At 40.5% G+C, this 22,113-nt stretch overlaps 2 protein-coding genes across 2 annotated transcripts; both read left to right on the top strand.

Annotated features, from left to right (window-relative positions):
• Positions 1-286: 286 nt before the first annotated feature.
• Positions 287-9,157, top strand: LOC144086624 (ras-related protein Rap-2a-like). Its single transcript, XM_077616587.1, has 2 exons — positions 287-1,484; positions 8,391-9,157. Exons 1-2 carry the CDS (start codon positions 1,171-1,173, stop codon positions 8,626-8,628), a joined length of 552 nt encoding a protein of 183 aa, XP_077472713.1. The 5' UTR covers positions 287-1,170; the 3' UTR covers positions 8,629-9,157.
• Positions 9,158-10,931: 1,774 nt separating this feature from the next.
• On the top strand, positions 10,932-20,542 carry mrpl39 (mitochondrial ribosomal protein L39). Its single transcript, XM_077616535.1, has 9 exons — positions 10,932-11,145; positions 12,706-12,909; positions 13,815-13,957; positions 14,820-14,919; positions 15,458-15,525; positions 16,873-17,051; positions 18,040-18,199; positions 18,275-18,322; positions 20,421-20,542. Exons 1-9 carry the CDS (start codon positions 11,109-11,111, stop codon positions 20,529-20,531), a joined length of 1,050 nt encoding a protein of 349 aa, XP_077472661.1. The 5' UTR covers positions 10,932-11,108; the 3' UTR covers positions 20,532-20,542.
• Positions 20,543-22,113: the final 1,571 nt, after the last annotated feature.

Raw genomic sequence — 22,113 nt, 5'->3', positions numbered from 1 at the left:
CTTCCTGTTGTTAGTTGGGCATTTCTGGGTCACTTCCTGCTGTTTGATGCGGATTTCTGGGTCATTTCCTGTTTGTTGGTCACTTCGTGTTTTTTGATGTGCATTTCTGGGTCACTTCCCATTTGTTGGTCACTTCCTGTTTGTTGTCCACTTCCTGTTTATTGGTCACTTCCTGTTGTTTGTTGTCCACTTCCTGTTTATTGGTCACTTCCTGTTGTTTGTTGTCCACTTCCTGTTTATTGGTCACTTCCTGTTGTTTTTTGTCCACTTCCTGTTTATTGGTCACTTCCTGTTGTTTTTTGTCCACTTCCTGTTTATTGGTCACTTCCTGTTGTTTGTTGTCCACTTCCTGTTTATTGGTCACTTCCTGTTGTTTGTTGTCCACTTCTTGTTTATTGGTCACTTCCTGTTTGTTGCACATTTCTGGGTCACTTCCTGTTTGTTGGTCACTTCCTGTTTGATGTGCATTTCTGGGTCACTTCCTGTTCACCAGGAAATAACCAAAACATCCTCCAACACTATCAAATCTCCAAATCTGTCTTTCGCTAACAGCTAGCACTAACCCCCCACACCTTTCCATAAATGTGCTAAATTACAAGAGTAAGCTCACCTGCTTTACATCATGACTCAACTACCACTTTTCCTCCTCCAAAATAAAAGCACCAACTCACAAATAAAGCAAAAACGGACACAAAGACCAAACAAGTAAGCATCCATTCCCCCGAGGCGACCTATCGACTTCCGTTTTGCTAACTCACTAACTAGCTAACTAGCAAACCTCCATCCACTGCGCGCCGGAAACGATGCGCGAGACCGAAAAAGGCGTGGATTCCCCGCACTTTTCTCCCCCTTTTCCTCCCCCCTCCCCCCCGTGCGCGTTTGTCTTCTGGGGAGGAAAAAAAAAGAAGAGCAAGAACGTCTGCCCGGAAGAAGAAGAAGGAGAAAAATGTTCTTTTTAGCATATTAGCCAGATGCGCACACCCGCGGTCTAATTATAGCCGCCGTTGTTTTTGCATTATGGATGATGGGAAGGCGCTTTGGCGGGAGGAGGAGGAGGTGGAGGGGGGGGTTGTGATGGTTCGGTCCAGATGGCGTGTTTGAGGCGCCTCGTTCGGCTTGAGACGCGGCGTTTGGGGCCGTCAGAATCGGACTGAAGGACGGGGGGGAAGGATGAGGGAGTACAAGGTGGTGGTCCTGGGCAGCGGTGGCGTGGGAAAGTCGGCCCTCACCGTGCAGTTCGTCACCGGAACCTTCATCGAGAAGTACGACCCGACCATTGAGGATTTTTACCGGAAGGAAATTGAAGTGGACTCGTCCCCGTCGGTGCTGGAGATCTTGGACACGGCCGGAACCGAGCAGTTCGCCTCCATGCGGGACTTGTACATCCGTAACGGGCAGGGGTTCATCCTGGTCTACAGTCTGGTTAACCATCAGAGTTTTCAGGATATTAAGCCAATGAGGGACCAGATCATCAGGGTCAAGAGGTGAGTCCAGTAGTCCGAGAGTAGGATTTCGTTCATTGGTTGTTGTTGTTGTCGTCGTGCTAACATGTAGGGGTTGCTATTTCAAAATAAAAGGAATTAGAGATTTCCTGAAGGTTCTTTCATCAATTCTTGCGGTGAAAGTTTTGCTGAAAGTGAACAGGAAGTGGCCCAAAATGACAGTGGTAACATTTCGGGGTTGCTATTTCAAAATAAAAGGAAGTAGAGATTACTTTTCGTCATCTCTTGCAGTGAAAAGTTTTGGTGAAAGTGAACAGGAAGTGGCCCAAAACGACAGTGCTAACATTTTGGGGTTGCTATTTCAAAATAAAAGGAAGTTGAGATTATTTGGGGGTACTATTGTCAATTCTTGCGGTGAAAGTTTTGCTGAAAGTGAACAGGAAGTGGCCCAAAACGACAGTGGTAACATTTCGGGGTTGCTATTTCAAAATAAAAGGAAGTAGAGTTACTTTTCGTCAACTCTTGCAGTGAAAAGTTTTGGTGAAAGTGAACAGGAAGTGGCCCAAAACGACAGTGCTAACATTTTGGGGTTGCTATTTCAAAATAAAAGGAAGTCGAGATTATTTGGGGGTACTATTGTCAATTCTTGCGGTGAAAGTTTTGCTGAAAGTGAACAGGAAGTGGCACAAAACGACAGTGGTAACATTTCGGGGTTGCTATTTCAAAATAAAAGGAAGTAGAGATTACTTTTCGTCAACTCTTGCAGTGAAAAGTTTTGGTGAAAGTGAACAGGAAGTGGCCCAAAACGACAGTGCTAACATTTTGGGGTTGCTATTTCAAAATAAAAGGAAGTCAAGATTACCTGAAGGTTCAAGTTTTGGTGAAAGTGAACAGGAAGTGGCCCAAAACGACAGTGCTAATATTTAGGGGTTGCTATTTCAAAATAAAAGGACGTATAGATTACTTGAAGGTTGTTTCCTCAACTCTTGCGGTGAAAGTTTTGCTGAAAGTGAACAGGAAGTGGCCCAAAACGACAGTGCTAACATTTAGGGGTTGTTATTTCAAAATAAAAGCAAGTTGAGACTATTTGAAAGTTCTTTCGTCAACTCTTGCGGTGAAAGTGAACAGGAAGTGGCCCAAAACGACAGTGCTAACATTTAGGGGTTGCTATTTCAAAATAAAAGGAAGTAGAGATTTCCTGAAGGTTCTTTCATCAACTCTTGCGGTGAAAGTTTTGCTGAAAGTGAACAGGAAGTGGCCCAAAACAATAGTGCTAACATTTAGGGGTTGCTATTGCAAAATAAAAGGAAGTAGAGATTACCTGAAGGTTCTTTCGTCAACTTTTGCGGTGACATTTTTGGTGAAAGTGAACAGGAAGTGGCCCAAAACGACATTGCTAACATTTTGGGGTTGCTATTTCAAAATAAAAGGAAGTAGAGATTACCTGAAGGTTCTTTCGTCAACTCTTGCAGTTAAAGTGAACAGGAAGTGGCCCAAAATGACAGACGGGAACCGTGGAATGCCCCAATAAACACCAGAAATTAAGATGTAAATGCCGCCAATCCAACAGGAAGTGACGCAGAATTGCCTCATTAAAATAATGTCAATAAAACATAATTCTTTCATTATGCTATTATGCAAAACAGGGTTTGTCCAGTCTTTAAAAATGTTAATGTTAGCTTTTTCTCCGTGTAGAAGCTAGCTGTTTAGCTAGCTGCTCTTGTCGACCAAAAGACAAACTTACTGATGCATATAACTCAATAAAACATAAGAAATAATACTTTCATATAACTATTATGCAACCAGGGTGTGTCCACTCTTTAAAAATGTTAGCTTTTTCTCCTGTGTAGAAGCTAGCAGTTTAGCTAGCTGTTCTTGTAGAAGCTAGCAGTTTAGCTAGCTTTTATTGTCAACCAAAAGACAAACCTACTGATATAAATAATTTAATAAAACCTTCAAAAATAATACTTTCATTCTGCTATTATGCAAACCAGGTTGTTCAGTCTTTACAAATGTTAGCTTTTTCACCCGTGTAGGAGTTAGCTGTTTAGCTAGCTTTTATTGCCGACCAAAATACCAATTTATTGATGTAAATAAGTCAATAAAACATTCAAAAATAATAGTTTTATTCTGCTATTATATAAACCAGGGTGTGTCCAGTCTTTAAAGCCGTTAGCTTTTCCACCTGTGTAGAAGCTAACTGTTTAGCTAGCTGTTCTTGTATAAGCTACCAGTTTAGCTAGCTTTTATTGTCAACCAAAAGACATATTTACCAATGTAAATAAGTCAATAAAACATAATACTTTCATTATGCTATTATGCAAAACAGGGTTTTCCAGTCTTTAAAAATGTTAATGTTAGCTTTTTCTCCCGTGTAGAAGCTAGCTGTTTAGCTAGCTTTCATTGTCAAGCAAAATACTTATTTACCAATGTAAATAAGTCAATAAATATTCAAAAATAAAACTTAGATTCTGCTATTAAGCTAACCAGGGTGTGTCCAGTCTTTAAAAATGTTAGCTTTTACTGCTGTGTGGAAGCTAGCAGTTTAGCTAGCTTTTATTGGAATTTATTGATGTAAATAAGTCAATAAAACCTTCAAAAACAATACTTTCATTGTGCTATTATGCAAACCAGGGTGTGCCCAGTCTTTAGAACTGTTAGCTTTTTCTCCTGTGTAGAAGCTAACTGTTTAGCTAGCTGTTCTTGTATAAGCTACCAGTTTAGCTAGCTTTTATCGTCAACCAAAAGACATATTTACCGATGTTAATAACTCAATAAAACATTAAAAAAGAATACTTTCATTCTGCTATTAAGCTAATCAGGGTCGGTCCACTCTTTAAAACCGTTAGCTTTTTCTCATATTTAGAAGCTAACTGTTTAGCTAGCTGTTATCGCCCACCCAATGGGCAAACCTACTTATATAAATATGGAAAATGGCCTCACGTTGTGGGACTTTCTGTGCTGAGCTAGCAAAGAACATGTGGTGAAGTTGAAGTTGCACAAAAGCCGCTCAGAAGAAGCTAATGGAATTTATTTGGCTTTGAAGCCCACAAGACATCAGGCGTCCATTAGAGACTCGCCTAAACTGGAATGCGGGGAAAGAATGTGGGCTGCCCATCTTCCCACTTTTTCGCACGCCGGCCGGCCCTCGTGCTCTTCTTTTAGCGTGTTAGCGTGTTAGCGTCCCCCACGCAATCTCGTCATCTGGTCACGCGGGTGCTTCAAAGAGTTCTTTTCACGCTAAAACCATGCTGTGTCTAATCGCAGGAGGTCAGGGAGAACCGGGTGGAGACCGAAAAGATCTCTGGGGAGGGACCTTCAAAGTTTTGGGGTGGGGGTGTTATAGCGCTAGCTGTTAGCGAAAGATTGATTTGTAGATTTGATAGTGTTGGAGGATGTTTTTGTTGTTTCCTGGGGGACTTTGTTTGGCTGAAATGGATGGCGTTTGAAGTCCGATTCATTTGAACTGGGAGGAGCCAAAGAAATGAAGGAATTGGCCCCTCCCTCCCAGTTCAGATGAATTTAACATTGAGTGCGGTCAATGGCTACTAAAGTGTTCCAAAATTAACAGAAAGGGAGCTGAAATTAACAGGAAGTGATCCAGAAATTCGCACCAAACAACAGGAAGTGGCCAACAAACAGGAAGTGACCCGGAAATTCGCACCATATAACAAGAAGTGACCAACAAATAGAAAGTGACCCTGAATGCACATCAAACAACATGAAGTGACCAACAGACAGGAAGTGACCCAGAAATGCGCATTAAACAACAGGAAGTGACCCAGAAATGTGCATCAAACAACAGGAAGTGACCATCAAACAGGAATTGACCCAGAAATGCACACCCAACAAGAGGAAAGGATCAACAAATAGGAAGTGACCCAGAAATGCACATCAAACAACAGGAAGTGACCAACAAACAGGAAGTGACCCAGAAATGTGCTTCAAACAACAGGAAGTGAGCAACAAACAGGAAGTGACTTGGAAATGTGCATCAAACAACAGGAAGTGACCTGGAAATGTGCAACAAACAAACAGGAAGTGACCCAGAAATGTGCATCAATCAACAGGAAGTGACCAACAAACAGAAAGTGACCCAGAAATGTACATCATACAACAGGAAGTAACCAACAAACAGGAAGTGACCCAGAAATGCACATCAAACAACACAAGTGACCAACAAACAGGAAGTGATCAATAAACAAGAAGTGATCAACAAACAGGAAGTGATCAACAATCAGCAAGTGATCAACAAACAGGAAGTGATCAACAATCAGGAAGTAACCAACAATCAGGAAGTGACCAACAATCAGGAAGTGACCAACAAACAGGAAGTGACCGACAATCAGGAAGTGACCGACAATCAGGAAGTGACCGACAATCAGGAAGTGACCGACAAACAGGAAGTGACCCAGAAATACAAACCAAACAGAAAGTGCCCCGGAAATGCAACTCAAACGGGAAGTGACCCGGTGATGCAAATCAAACAGGAAGTGACCCAGATATGCACATCACACAACAGGAAGTGAGCAGCAAACAGAAAGTGACCAACAAACAGGAAGTGACCCGGAAATGTACATTAAACAACAGGAAGTGAGCAGCAAACAGGAAGCGACCAACAAAGAGGAAGTGACCAACAAACAGGAAGTGACCAGGAAATGCGCAACAAACAACAAAATAAGTGACCCAAAATGTCCTCATTGGCCCCATTTTTTTATAATAATGAATTTAAAAGTAGTATTTAGCATCGAATATGTCCAAAACTCATTGTCTGCCACTGACAGCCATAAGCGTCCAATCCGTTTTGACTGGGCGGGGCCAATGAACGACCACTCACAATTTACTGTGAGATGACTTGCTTTGTGCATCATAATCATTTCAAGAGTTACTTTAGCAATCCTCACCAACTCGTAAGAGTGCAATTTAGCACGGCGGCGTGTAGCTTTAATAAGGCTAGCCGTGCCCCCCGGCAACAAGCGCAAACGTTTTTTTTCTTCTTCTTTTCTTTTATTAAACGCAGTAAATTTGTTTATGCGCCGTCACCCTCGGCGCTAATTAGCCGCCATTAAAGTTTGAACACCGCGTCAGCGTTTTAAGGCAGACTTAACGACCAACTAAATCGCAGAGAGCTGCGTTTACAAAATGTAAACTGTGGACCCCCGCGGGCCAATGAGGAAAAGGGTTGGACGGATCGGACCACCCGGGTTTTATTTTGAAGGTCTGTTTATCTGGACTTGACATTTTAGTGGGAACTACTTTTTTTGTACTGCAGAAATCTGAAAATATTACTTTTTTGCCCCTTTTTTGTATGAAAAATATATTTGAAAATTTGATTTTGTCTTTTATTTTGAAGGTCTGTTTATCTGGACTTGACATTTTAGTGGGAACTACTTTTATGTATTGCATAAATCTGAAAATATTACTTTTTTGCCCCTTTTTATATGAAAAATACATTTAAAAATTTGATTTTGTACTTTATTTTGAAGGTCTGTTTATCTGGACTTGACATTTTAGTGGGAACTACTCTTATGTATTGCATAAATCTGAAAATATTACTTTTTTGCCCCTTTTTTGTATGAAAAATACATTTGAAAATTGGATTTTGTACTTTATTTTGAAGGTCTGTTTATCTGGACTTGACATTTTAGTGGGAACTACTTTTACGTACTGGAGAAATGTGAAAATATTACATTTTTGCCCCTTTTTTATATGAAAAATACATTTGAAAAATTGATATTGTACTTTATTTTGAAGGTCTGTTTATCTGGACTTGACATTTTAGTGGGAACTACTTTTTTTGTACTGCAGAAATCTGAAAATATTGCTTGAAATGCATTTTAAAATTTTATTTTGTACTCCCACGGGCCCTCTGGTTTTATTTTGACAGTCTGGGCTTGACATTTTAGTGGGAACCACTTTTATTTGCAACAGAAATTAAATTTTTAATTTTTTTTAATTATTTTTCAAATGTTTTATTTTTTTAAATTTCAAATTGTGTTGCAATTTGAGTCACTTCCTGGTGATTCCAAGTCATTTCCTACTGATTTTGGGTGGTTTTCTGTGACATTTTTTGCAATTTGAGTCACTTCCTGCTGAGTTTTGGTATATTTGGGTTACAATTTGGGCCTTCTGAGTCACTTTTCTGATGAATTTGGGTCATTTCTCTAGCATTCCTTGCAATTTGAGTCATTTCCTGTTGATTTTAAGTCACTTCCTGGTGCATTTAGGTTAATTGGGTTTTTATTTGAGCCAATTTGAGTCACTTCCTGCTGATTTTTAGTATATTTGGGTTGCAAATTGGGCTTTCTGTTGCATTTATTGCAAATAAAGTTCTAATCTACATTTGGGACAATTTGAGTCACTTCCTGATGATTTCAAGTCACTTCCTTTTGATTTTGAGGCATTTTCTGTGACATTTGTTGCAATTTGAGTCACTTCCTGGTGTTTTTTTTGTATATTTGGGTTACAATTTGGCCATTCTGAGTCACTTCCTGATGAATTTGGGTTATTTCTGTTGCATTTATTGCATTTTGACTCACTTTTTGGTTTATTTGGGCCAATCGGAGTCACTTCCTGATGATTTTAAGTCACTTCCTATTGATTTTGTTTTTTTTTCTGTTGTATTTATTGCATTTTGAGTCACTTCCTGGTGATTTTGGGTATATTTTGGTTACAATTTGGGCATTCAGAGTCACTTCCTGATTAATTTGGGTCATTTTCTTGCATTTATTGCATTTTGAGTCACTTTTTGGTTTATTTGGGTCAATTGGAGTCACTTCCTGATGATTTCAAGTCACTTCCTATTGATTAATTTTTTTTGCTGTCAATTTTGGGGCATTCCAACTCACCTCTTGACAATTTGCCATCATTTCTAGCATAGTTAACGCGTGTCTCCGTCCTTCTACTGTCCATTTTTAGTCAACGCTGACTCGTTTCTCCTTTTTCCAGGTACCAGCAAGTCCCGGTGGTGCTGGTGGGAAACAAAGTGGACCTGGAGGAGGAACGGGAAGTGTCCCCCGGGGAGGGCCAGGCGCTGGCCGAGGACTGGGGCTGCCCCTTCATGGAGACCTCCGCCAAGAGCAAGGACATGGTGGACGAGCTCTTCACGGAAATCGTGCGCCAGATGGACTTTTGCCCCATGCCGGACCGCCGCCAGACCTGCTGCAGCGCCTGCAGCGTCCAATAGGGGGCGGGGCCAGCCTCGGCGGGGAGTCGCAGACCCCCAAAAACCAATGGCGTGGCCGCCGGGACCATCCAAAGGCGCCCACGCTTTGCTCAAATTGCCTCGTTAGCGGTTGTCGTTAGCCGCTATGGTTAGCGGGATCGTTAGCGTAGCGTTCCCGTCTTTTTATGCGCAAAGGTACGGTGGCTATGCGGACGAAACGTTGAAAAACGTTGAACTTTGGCGGGAGGAAATGGTCGTTTTGGTACGCAATTCTCAGCGGGGTGCCGGTACCGGAAATGTGGCTAAGGTTGTAGCATGGGTAATGGGAGAAAAGTTGGATTATTACCGGATTTTCTGGCGTAGTAGCTAGCTGCCTCCCTGTATAAGCCGTATTCTTAAAATTGCCTTAAAATGGTTGAATTTGACAATTTCTCGCGTATAAGCCGCCGCCCTGATTGAGCATTTTCACCTCCATATTCATGGTTTTAATAGTACTAATGTACAAGAATAAAAAAAAAATATACAAAAAATGTTGGACTTGCGCATGTTATTTTGTGAGCATTTTTTACAGTGTTGCCTCTACTTACAAAATGAATTGCTTCCTGAAAATCCAAGATACAAAAAAGTTTGGAACCAGTTCATTCAATTGAGAACAGCATTTAGGATGAGAAAAATATCAAAAATAATATAATAATAAATAATAGAAATTGTAGTGTACAAGGAAAAAATTCAAGTTTTCCCCTTGTAGTAATACAATATTTAGCATTTTTATTCCTTCCACTAATTGGACATAATTCTCTTAAATTCCATTTTTTTTACCATTTACAAATTTATTCTTTTATTGAAAGTACTTGTCATATTACAACTTTTTTTTCTGTACTAATACTACGACTCAAATCCCGTAATATGACGACTTGATCAATATTATCATCATATTTTAATTTTTCGGGACGTCTATCAACGTCAATGGCAGCCAAAAAGTTGAAAGCCTCTTTTAAATATGAGCCTGGTTGCAAAATATGGGATGACATGAAAAGCATATTTTCCATCTGGATATCATTTCCGAAGTTGGACGCGCTCGCCTTTTTCCAAGCACAAAATGGCTTCCAGTTTCATATTTCAAAAAAAAAAAATCATTTCTTCTTTTATGATTTGTGATATTTGCACGATTTATTTATTTTTTATTTTTTGTTTGTGGTTTTCCCTGAGTTCTACCACTCTATGTTGCTTCTGGGCTGAAAAACACCCACGTTTTTGCCCCAAAAAATGTCATTATCCATGTCAAAAACCATGTGAGGGTAACACTGACACGTCCATGATTTCTAGGCGGGTTCAGTGGTGTCCAACCGGCGGCTCGAGGCCAAAAAACACCCGTGTTTTTGCCCAAAAAAATGTCAGTCTCCATGTCAAAAATGATGTCGAGGTAACATGGACACGCCCACGGTTTTTGGGTGTGGTCAGCGGTGTCCAACCGACGGCTCTTGGCCAGAAAACACCCGCGGTTTTCCCCAAAAAATGTCATTCTTCAAGTCAAAAACTATGTTTGGGTAACTTTGACACGCCCATGATTTTTGGGCGCGGTTAGGTTTGCCCAATCGGCGCTTTGGGGCCAAAAACACCCGCGTATTTGCCAAAAAAATGTCATTCTCCATGTCAAAAATGATGTCGAGGTAACGTTGACACGCCCCTGATAATTGGGCGGGGTCAGGCTTGTCAAATCGCCAGCTTGGAGCCAGAAACACCTGCATTTTTGCCCCAAAAATGTCAATCTCCATGTCAAAAACGATGTCAAGGTAACATTGACAGGCCCATGATTTCTAGGCGGGGTCAGTGGTGTCCAACCAGCAGCTCGGGGCCAAAAAACACGTTTTTGCCCCAAAAATGTCATTCTTCATGTCAAAAACGATATCAAGGTAAGATTAACACGCCCACGATTTCTGGGCGTGGTCAGTGGTGTCATGATTCTCCACATTTTCTTGTTAAAAAATTAACTGATTAATAAAAATAAATGGACACATTAAATAATACAATATATATGTACATATAATGAATTACAACCAAACATTTATGGTTTTATTGTTTTAATTTTTTAAATATTGAAAACAGTAATTGTATTGGGTTGCCAAAACCTTGCCAAAAAGCAACTCATTCCCCCACGCCCACTCCCAGTCAAAACAAATTGGACGTCTAGCGCCGTCAAAATTTGTCAAAAATAGTCAAACATTTTTATGTACCAGTATTGAAACTCACAATAACATTTTTCCCCCGAGAAACATGATTTTCGTCGTGATTCGTTTACGTAAACGAGTAAATCAGAGACACCAGCGACGTTCAACGGGCACAATAGGAACTGTTTCTCAAGCGGAACTAAAACTTTGGGTTACGTTTCTCTCCGGAGCAAATGTGGGTGCACGACAAACGAACACGGCGTCCTTCAATATGGATTCAACAATTTAGCTATATTTAATTTTTAAACGCTATCGTTGAAGGATATTTCCACGATGTTATTGAAGGCAGCATGTCGACACCTCCAACGCCGTAAGTAACAACGTCCTTCTGTAGCTACCTAGCTAGCATGAAAGCTAATAACTCACGTTGACAAACATTTACGAGACGACGCTAAACATTTTACAATAACTATATTGCACCATGTCAATGTGAAAATGTTTACGTAATTCCACAAACTCTAACTTTAACCGTTTAATGCAAAGTTAACGCATTAAAATGTGGGCGAGAGGCTCTTGTTTGCTAATATCTTGCTAGTTCACGATGAATAAAAATGACGTAGTCTTGTCCAAACTTTAGCTTGCTGAAGCTACAATTGCACACGTACGTTTAATAATCATAGATTAAACAAATCATGGCTTAATATTTCATTATTTTGCCACTTAAAAAATCTTTTACAACTAACTTGGAGCTAGCCATGCTAGTTTAAAAGTATTGACCGTTAATCGAGGTCAATGGCAGCTCATTTTGATTCGTGAAATAACAATAAAACCGTTTTGTTTACTAAATTTATATCTTCTAAGTTTTAATTTCAGAAAGTTACGCTGTTTTTTAATATATTTTTATTTGATTTTTTACGGTGTTCAATTTAAAAATAATTTTAAAAGGCGTTTTATTAAAGGAACTATTCGGCCGGTGACGTTACATTATTATCATTATTATCATTATTATCATTATTATTATCATCATTATCATCATTATTATTATCATCATTATTATTATCATTATCATTATTATTATCATTATTATCTTTATCATTATTATCATCATTATCATTATTATCATTATTATTATCATTATTATCATTATCATCATTATCATCATTATTATCATTATCATCATTATCATCATTATCATCATTATCATCATTATCATCATTATCATCATTATCATCATTATCATCATTATCATCATTATCATCATTATCATCATTATCATCATTATCATCATTATCATCATTATCATCATTATCATCATTATCATCATTATCATCATTATCATCATTATCATCATTATCATCATTATCATCATTATCATCATTATCATCATTATCATCATTATCATCATTATCATCATTATCATCATTATCATCATTATCATCATTATCATCATTATCATCATTATCATCATCATCATCATCATCATTATCATCATTATCATCATTATCATCATTATCATCATTATCATCATTATCATCATTATCATCATTATCATCATTATCATCATTATCATCATTATCATCATTATCATCATTATCATCATTATCATCATTATCATCATTATCATCATTATCATCATTATCATCATTATCATCATTATCATCATTATCATCATTATCATCATTATCATCATTATCATCATTATCATTATTATCATTAATTAATTCATCCAGTAATGTTTGTTTTCTTACTGCAAAACAGAAAATAACCAACAAATATTAAATATTACTTTGCTGACATCTACTGGTGAAAAAGAGTATAGCAAGTCTTATGCACATATTAGCTGTACCCGTGATTCAGTCATTTTTTGAGTTACAAATACGGCTTATATGCGAGAAAATACGGTATTCCATCACATTTCAACCTTTCACAGGTTTGAGGTCAACGGCGGCGACTGCGGCGGCGCGCGTGGACGCTCTTAGCCACCGTAACGCTGTCTTCTCCCGAGAACTGGCCAGGCAACGGGCCCTGTACCCCCGCGTGGAAAAGATCGAGGTGTCCATGCAAGGTCCCGGACTGGATGGGACTCTTCTCGTCATGAATAAAGGAATGTCCACGCCGCATAGCTGCGCCAGACGTAAGTTAAAATCTTTCTATCCACAATACTGTAATGACCCGAATATAAGACGACCCCGATTGTAAGACGACGCCCCCTTTTTTTCAAGACCCAAGTTGAAAAAGGAGGCTTTTTGAAACCCAAATTCAATTTTTATACACAAAATAATGACAGTAATGGTATAGTATAACAATATACAGTCGTAACTCTACTTACAAACTTGTTTCCAGAAGTTTTTTCGTAAGTAGAGGTGTACTTTATATGTAAATACTCTCATTGGTTCCACGGTCCTCACACAACTACTAATTAAACCCTTTAAAATGCGTTAAAAAGTCCCAATTTTGTATGAAAGATGTAAAAAAAAAACACAAATGTGAGAAAATTATAAGAAAATGATTTATTAACGTCTTAAAATGAATATAAATGCACAACATCAAATCAAAACATCTTTTTTTCCTAATCTGAATGACCTTTAGAAATACATTGATATACCGTATTACCCCAAATATAAGACCATCCCCTTTTTTTCAAGACCCAAGTTTGGAAAAAAGACTTTTTGAACCTTAAATTCAATTTTTATACCCAAAATAATGACAGTACATCTGAAACAAATGATGATAACCATATATTGGATGGTAAAAAAAAACCATGTTATTTTGCCTAAAAAATATTTTGAACATTTAAATCTGTAAACTAAAGTGCAATCACATTTGTAAATACATTTTGAAATGTAAGTGAACCAATCTAGTGTGATAAACAACACAAATGCAATAATCAGTTCAGCCACCAGATGGCGGTGTTTCATCCCAAATCACTAACAATAGAGCCAAACCAACCACGACAGCAGCATTCATCAAAGCAGCGGATTCGAACTTTTCTCTCGGCGAATAAAATCGTTAAAAATAACGATTGTGCTTGTTTCGAAGATCTGACGGAACATCACGTGACCTACTCGGCTCTGGGTCTGCTGGACGGAGAAGAAGCGTGGCCGCTCCACCAGCCGCTCACGCGTTCCTGCTCGCTGTCTTTGTTGACGTTTAAAGACCACGACCCCACGTTGGTCAACCAGGTACGTCGGGGAGGCCGGGGGTTGGATTTCGGGGCTTCTGATTGGTGGTCAGCCCATACAATCCTTTCTTAGTTACGTGTGCACTTTAGGGTGAAGCTTTAAATCTCATTATACTTGTTTAATGACGATAAAACATTCAATTCAATTCAATACAACACCATAGCTACTGCTAGCACGTGATGCTAACCACTTTACTCCCCCATTTTTTTACCTCACTTCATTTTTTTTGGACTACTTATTTATGTGTGAACTTTAGTGCAAAGCCTTAGTTCTCATTATACTTGTTTAATGACAATAAAGGCTTTCAATTCAATTTAATAAAACACTGTAGCTACCGTTAGCACGTGATGCTAACCACTTTACTCCCATTTTTTTCAACCTCACTTCATTTTTATTGTATATACATCTTTTTCTGACTACATATTTACATATGAACTTTAGCGCGAAGCTTTAAATCTCATTATACTTGTTTAATGACTATAAAAGCATTACATTCATTTCAATACAACACCATAGCTACCGCTAGCACGTGAAGCTAACCACTTTACTCCCCCTTTTTTTTTTCAACTTCACTTCATTTTTATTGTATATACATATTTTTCTGACTACTTATTTATGTGTGCACTTTAGGGGCAGAGCTTTATATCTCATTATACTTGTTTCATGACAATAAAAGCATTCGATTCAATAAAACACCGTTAGCACGTGATGCTAACCACTTTACGCCCCCCTTTTCTTTTACCGCCCTTCATTTTTATTATATGTAGATACATCTTTTTTATGAGTACTTATTTAAATGTGCACTTTGAAATAAAATAAAACTTAATTTAATTCAATACAAAAACATGGTCTTGCTTTTTAGGCGTATTGGCGTTCCTGCGCCGCCCTCCTGGCTCAAGTATTGGAGACGGCGTTTAAGGACCACTTGGCGGTGGAGTTGCTCGGCACCCCCGAGACGCCGGGTCAGTACAAAGTCAACCTTTTGGTCTTCGGATAAAAACATTGAATATTAATTGACACAAAAATGCCCCCAAGTTTATCAGAAATGCCCCAAAATGGCGGGAATCCGGGTACTTCCGGTTCACTTCCTGTATATTTTGGGTACTTCCGGTTCACTTCCTGTATATTTTGGGTACTTCCGGTTCACTTCCTGTATATTTTGGGTACTTCCGGTTCACTTCCTGCACATTTTGGGTACTTCCGGTTCACTTCCTGTATATTTTGGGTACTTCCGGTTCACTTCCTGCACATTTTGGGTACTTCCGGTTCACTTGCCGTACATTACGGGTACTTCCGGTTCACTTCCTGTACATTACGGGCACTTCCGGTTCACTTCCTGTACATTACGGGTACTTCCGGTTCACTTCCTGTACATTTTGGGTCAATTTGAGGTTGTTGTTTTTTAAAGATTAGAACCCCTAATGGAGAAATGGTGTATTTTTTTTAGGAGATCAATATTAATGAAGTTTTTGTGTTAATTCATGAATTTATTCTGTGCAGTTTCTTCTGGAGCGTTTACTTGCGACTTGGTCCTGGACTCTCAACTGGATTCTTGGACTCCTTCCGAGGTTTAAAGTCTTCTTTTCTTCTTTTATTTATAACATTAGGGGAATACATTTGTTTAGTTGTAATTTTATGACATTAAAGTTCTTTTTAGTATGAGAATAAAGACGAATATTACGAGATTATGGTCGTAGTATTGGCACGACGAGAGAAAAAAATCGTAATATTGTGATATTAACTTTGTGGTATTAGTATGAGGAAAAAAGTGGTAATGTTATGGGAATATATTTGTAGCATTAGTACGGGAAAAAGTCATTATATTCTCAGATTACGATAAAAAAATCGTAATAACAGGATATTAAAGTTGTTAAGAGTTAGTAAAGTAAATTTAGGGGCTAAAGATGGAAATTAACCTTTGGCCAATCATCTGTGTAGGTTCATTAATATGTACTGTCCCTTTAAATCAAAATCAAAGTTGTAATATTACGAGGAAAGTTGTAATGCGTATGGATGCAATGTGGAAATTTTAGCTCAATTAGCTGCTAGGGATGAAATTATTTTACCTAAATTGGGTAAAAATGCAATTTTTGGAAAATATTAATCATCCAAGCAACAGGTTAAACAATTAACTTATTAAAAGTGACCTCTGTGAGAAACTTCATAAGTTGAGGCATTCTTAAGTGGAGGAGTCATTTGTAAGAAGAGTCGTTTGTGAGGGGAGTCGTTTGGGAGGGGAGGCATTTGGGAGGGGAGGCGTTTGTGAGGGGAGGCGTTTGGGAGGGGAGTCGTTTGGGAGGGGAGTCGTTTGGGAGGGGAGTCGTTTGGGAGGGGAGTCGTTTGGGAGGGGAGTCGTTTGGGAGGGGAGTCGTTGGGGAGGGGAGTCGTTGGTGAGGGGAGTCGTTGGTGAGGGGAGTCGTTGGGGAGGGGAGTCGTTGGGGAGGGGAGTGGTTGGGGAGGGGAGTGGTTGGGGAGGGGAGTGGTTGGGGAGGGGAGTGGTTGGGGAGGGGAGTGGTTGGGGAGGGGAGTGGTTGGGGAGGGGAGTGGTTGGGGAGGGGAGTGGTTGGGGAGGGGAGTGGTTGGGGAGGGGAGTGGTTGGGGAGGGGAGTGGTTGGGGAGGGGAGTGGTTTGGGAGGGGAGTGGTTTGGGAGGGGAGTGGTTTGGGAGGGGAGTGGTTTGTCAGGGGAGTGGTTTGTCAGGGAGTGGTTTGTCAGGGAGTGGTTTGTCTGGGGAGTGGTTTGTCAGGGGAGTCGTCTGTCAGGGGAGTCGTCTGTCAGGGGAGTCGTCTGTCAGGGGAGTCGTCGTCAGGGGAGTCGTTTGTCAGGGGAGTCGTTTGTCAGGGGAGTCGTTTGTCAGGGGAGTCGTTTGTAAGTAGAAGCAGCTCCCCAACTGACGTGCCCATCTTCCCGCTTTAGGAATCCTTGCGCTCTCTGACCAGAGGAGCCCACCAGCTCATATTCCAGGATTTACCTTGGGAGCCCCTGGAGGTGGACCCCTCCGTAGCCCTTGAGGTCTTCTCACACAGCAGGTCTCAACAGGAAGCGGTGGAGGAAAAAGCGGCGCAGAATCCCAAAGGAACGGTGACGCTTTACAGGTAACAGTGATACCTCATTCAGATGAAAATATGACTCAATATGGCCCGCATCGTTTATTTAGTTCAGCCTAAATTCAACTGCATTTCCCAGATTGACCACTAGATGGAGTTAAACCGTGCTTCTAAATCGCTCCATCCATCATTGTAGAATTTTAGTATTTTATTTCAGAAGTATAAACTTAAGAACCAATTTTTATGGCGTCTATTAAATAATATTTGGACTTTGAAAACCTCTCTACTATTATTTAAATCAAATCAAAAGCCTTTATTGTCATCATACACCGCTGCGCATAACTCCCAAACGTAGACACTGCCCTCTAGTGGCCACTAAAATAATCTCCAACGATGGCCCACCATTAAAAGCACTAGATGTCCGTGTTGGACTCACTTGGAATTCACTTTAAACGGATTGGCCATTTACTACTGATAAACTCATTTATATTCCCAGCAGAGGCATGAAACGACCTTCCACCGCCCCTACCAACATGGCCTCCTCCGGGTGGTCATGTTGGTAGGGGCAGCAATGTTCACATCTCATCCAAACCGATCCCTTGACCTTGAAAGCAAGTCTTAACTAGATTATTTCCCAAACCAGCAGAAGCATGAAACTAACCTTTCACCGCCCCTACCAACATGGCTTCCTCCAGGCGGCCATTTTGGTAAGGGCAATGTTCACATCTCATCCAAACCAATCCCTTGACCTTGAAAAGAAGTCTTAACTAGATTATTTCCCAGACAAACCAGCAGAAGCATGAAACGACCTTCCACCGCCCCTACCAAAATGGCTTCCGCCTGGCGGCCATATTGGTAGGGGCAATGTTCACATATTTTAATCCTCATCACGATTAAACGCCGCACGACGACCGCAGCGGCACTAAAAAAAACTTCATAACTGAACGCAAAAATGGCTGCCGTTTTCGACTCGCTAGCCCGTTAGCATTTCAGCTAGCACATCGGACCTAACTTGCCTTCCTCCGCTGTTTCCTAGATGCGGCGACTACGTTCTCCTTAGCAATGGCCCCCTGGTGGCCAGGACGGGCCTTTGCTTCCAGTACGAAGTAACCGCCATCCACAACGTGGATGGGGCGGGGCCCCGGGGCCTCCTGCGCCGCCGCGCTCAGGGCGTCTCGCTGCCTTCCCAACTGGAGGTAAAAACCAGATTTTTCCGCATTTCCATCACCCACCGCTCACGTTGTATTTCTGCTACGTCACCCCCCCCCCAGGCTCACCACACGGTGTGGAGGAAACTGCGGCGGCGGGCGGAAAAACCGGTGAGAAAAAAACACACAAAACATCAAAGCTAACGCTTAGCCGCCAGCTCGGGGGACGGCGGCTAGCCGCCGGGCGCTAGCTCCCCCACCGCGCTTGATGCTAGTCCAAATTAGCGCTTGTTCTAATTCCAAAACCCCCCTCTTTTACCCGGACCCCCGCCACTCCGGTTTTCGCACCGTAACTGGAGATCCGGGTTCGAAATTGGGTGTTTTTTTAACGGGTTTTTTTGAGGGGGGGCAGGGCAAAGCGAGGAAGGATCCTCGTCCTTCCCGCCGAGGACGAAGCGGCGGCGTGTGAAGTCGACATCAAACGAGCGGGGAAGGAACTATTTTTACATGGCGCGGCGACACGAGTCGCTTCTGAAGCTCCAAAGACGCAGCAATTCTGGCGCTCCAAACGAGGCGGAGTTTAATTTTGGACGCTAGGCAGAATATAGGGAGGGCCGGCCGGCCGGCGGATAGGCGCGCTGGATTTGTCCGTCGACGAGAGCACGCCAGGCGGCCTACATTTGACGCCGTTGTTGTTCGGGGAATTGACTGACAAAGTAAGAGGGGGGAAAAGGCATTTGGATGCAGTGGGAATTCTTTCCAGGGGTTTTCTTTTGGGGAGGCGTCGTTTTTTTCAGGTTATTTCTTGGTCGTTTTTAAGGGAACTAGGTATGGGTCGATTCCGGTTGATTTTAAGGCAATTCAAGGTCACTTCCGGTTGATTTTGAGGTAGTTAAAGGTCACTTCCTGGTGATTTGGGGTTACTTCCTGTCAGTTTTAGGCAATTAAATGTCTCTTGGTGTTGATTTTTGGGTCACTTCCCGTCGATTTTTTGGGGGGGTCACTTCCTGTTGATTTTTTTGGGGTCACTTCCTGTTGATTTTTTTGGGGTCACTTCCTGTCTATTTTTTTTGGGTAACTTCCTGTTGATTTTTTGGGTCACCCTGTTGATATTTTTGGTTAACTTCCTGTCTATTTTTTGGGTAACTTCCTGTTGAATTTTGGGTCACTTCCGGTTGAATTTTTTGGGGGGTCACTTCCGGTTGATTTTTTGGGGGGTCACTTCCTGTTGATTAATGGGTCACTTCCTGTTGATTTTTTTGGGTCACTTCATCTTGATTTTTTGGGGTAACTTCCCATTGATTTTTCAGGCTAACTTCCCGTTGATTTTTTGGGTCACTTCCTGTTGCTTATTTTCGGTCACTTCCTGTTGATTTTTTTTGGGTCACTCCCTGTTGATTTTTCGGGGTAACTTCCTGCTGATTTTTTGGGTCATTTCCTGCTGATTTTTTGGTCACTTCCTATTGATTTTTTGGGTCACTTCCTGTTGATAGTTTGGTCTCTTCCTGTTGATTTTTGGGTAACTTCCTATTGATTTTTTTGGGCAACTTCCTGTTGATTTTTGGTCTCTTCCTGTTGAATTTTGTTGGGGTCACTTCCTGTTGATTTTTTTGGGGTCACTTCCTGTTGATTTTAGTTCACTCCATGACCACTAATAGACTGATACTTGTTTCATTGCACCAATGAATACTTTCAAAATTTCCCACAATTATGAACGCATCGTTTTTTTGTTCAATTTCTTGATTAGCATGGAAAGTCGGCACTCCGTGTTTTATGGCTTCGCCCGCCTCGCAATGTTAGCGCGTCCTTTGCGTCCCGCGGCGTCACTAGCGACGTTAGCGCTATAAAATGTTAATGGCATCGTGAGCTTTTATGTGTTAGCGTCATGTCAATTTTCAAGATTGATTCCACGTGTCTTAACTCATTCGCTGCCGTTGACATCCAATCCATTTGAACAGGAAGTGACCCACAAAAAAAGATCTCTATTGGTGCTCACTAACCATAAAAAAAATCAACAGTAAGTCCTCCAAAATTAACAGGAAATTACCTGTTTCCCCCTAAACTGACCCAGAAACAGTAACAGGAAGTGACCCACAAAAAAATCTCTATTGGTGCTCACGAACCATAAAATAAATCGACAGGAAGTCCTTCAAAATAAACAGGAAATGACCCAATTTTCCCCGTAAATCATCAAAAAGTGACCCCCCCAAAAACTTATTTCAACATTGGGATTAAGCTAACTTTTTTTGGACCATTTTCTCCACCGCAGGTGGAAGTCCCGCCCCCCGAGGAATGGACTCCGCCCCCCGTTTCCGATTCAACGCCACCCCCAAGCAGCTCGAACGCCGCCGTTATTTCAAACCAGAATAAAAGCGATTAAAAACACGCCAATCCGCTCGCTTCCTTCCACCGCCATCTTACCTAGCGATGACAAACCAGACCTGTTTACTTCCTGTTTGTACCGCTCACAGGACTTCCTTTTTTAATTCGTCCACGTGAAATGATTTTTCTTGCAATTTTTCCCTTCAAAGTAAGACATTTATACTCCTTATTAAACCATGAATATGGAGGTGAAAATGGGGAATCAGGGGGCGGCTTATACGCGAGAAATTGTCAAATTCAACCATTTTAAGGCAATGTTAAGGGTACGGCTCATATGCTAATATGCGAGAAATTACGGTAAGCGTGATCTATTTTTGCCGTTCGTCCCGCTGCGCCGCCGAGCGGGTCCTCGCCAAAGCGGCGACTCTGGCAGTTTTACGGCATCTGGCGAGCGCGGCGCTCCGTGATTAGATTGGTCGTCAAGGTTGTCGTGACCTCGCAAAAAAAGACGTTTATGGAATTAATATGGACAATTCCAGGGGAGAAAAAATGGTTGCGTTTGATCGCTACTAGCATAAAAAAACAATGTCACCGTATGATCACTTTCATCTCTAGCGATATGAGGAAAAAAATGCTGGGGAAAGTGGTAAATTAATAAAAATCTGTAAAAATCAGGGAATTTTTTGGGGGAAAAAATAAAAATTAAATTTAAGGAATTCGAATTTTTAAAAATCATTTTCCAGTTATTTTTGCTGTTATTAAAGGTATTTTCATTCGTTTTTTGTTTCAAAATCTCTTTTTTTCTTCATTTTTTTAAAATATACATTATTAATGTTTTTATTTCTCAAAACTTTGCATTTGGTTTAAATATTTTGCAAAAAAAAGATTGGACGTCTGGCAACCAATGTGTTAAAATAGTATCAACATTATTTTGGAGTGCATTTTAAGGCCAAAATTTGCTAAATATTGTTTTTTTTCTTCATTTTTTTTAATAAACATGTCTATTAAGGTTTTTATTTCTCAAAACTTCGCATTTGGTTTAAATATTTTGCAAAAAAAAGATTGGACGTCTGGCAACCAATGTGTTAAAATAGTATTAACATTATTTTGGAGTAAATATTTTGCAAAAAAAAGATTGGACGTCTGGCAACCAATGTGTTAAAATAGTATTAACATTATTTTGGAGTGCATTTTAAGGCCAACGTTTGCTAAATAATACTTTTTATATACGTATATTTGTTCAAAATACAATTGACAACAATAGACATCATCCTACTTTCACTGGGAAATTGTTTGTTTACATTTTTTTTACATTTGAGCCGCCGGATCCAAAATGGCTGCCAATCAACACTGCCTTTAGACACCCGGCCTTACGCGTGGTCTGCAGTTTCCTGCTCGCGTCGATTGAAACTAGTAACGAAAGAGAAAAGTATCGGCGCGTAGTAATACAAATAATGTGCAGCAAGGCTCCAACACCCCTCGCGACTTTTGTGAGGAAAAGCGGTGCAAAAAAAAGAATTATTTTGTACTTATTTTGAGATTTACTTTCCAACCATCGGTCCTCCTTTCCAAAATGGCCGTCAATTACAAACTTCCGGTAAGTCTTTTTGAATATGCTCGTTTCTTTTTATTTATGCGCC

Source organism: Stigmatopora argus, chromosome 1 (genome assembly GCF_051989625.1).
Source record: "Stigmatopora argus isolate UIUO_Sarg chromosome 1, RoL_Sarg_1.0, whole genome shotgun sequence".
Classification (NCBI taxonomy): Eukaryota; Metazoa; Chordata; class Actinopteri; order Syngnathiformes; family Syngnathidae; genus Stigmatopora; species Stigmatopora argus.
This window is presented reverse-complemented; position numbering and strand designations above follow the sequence as displayed.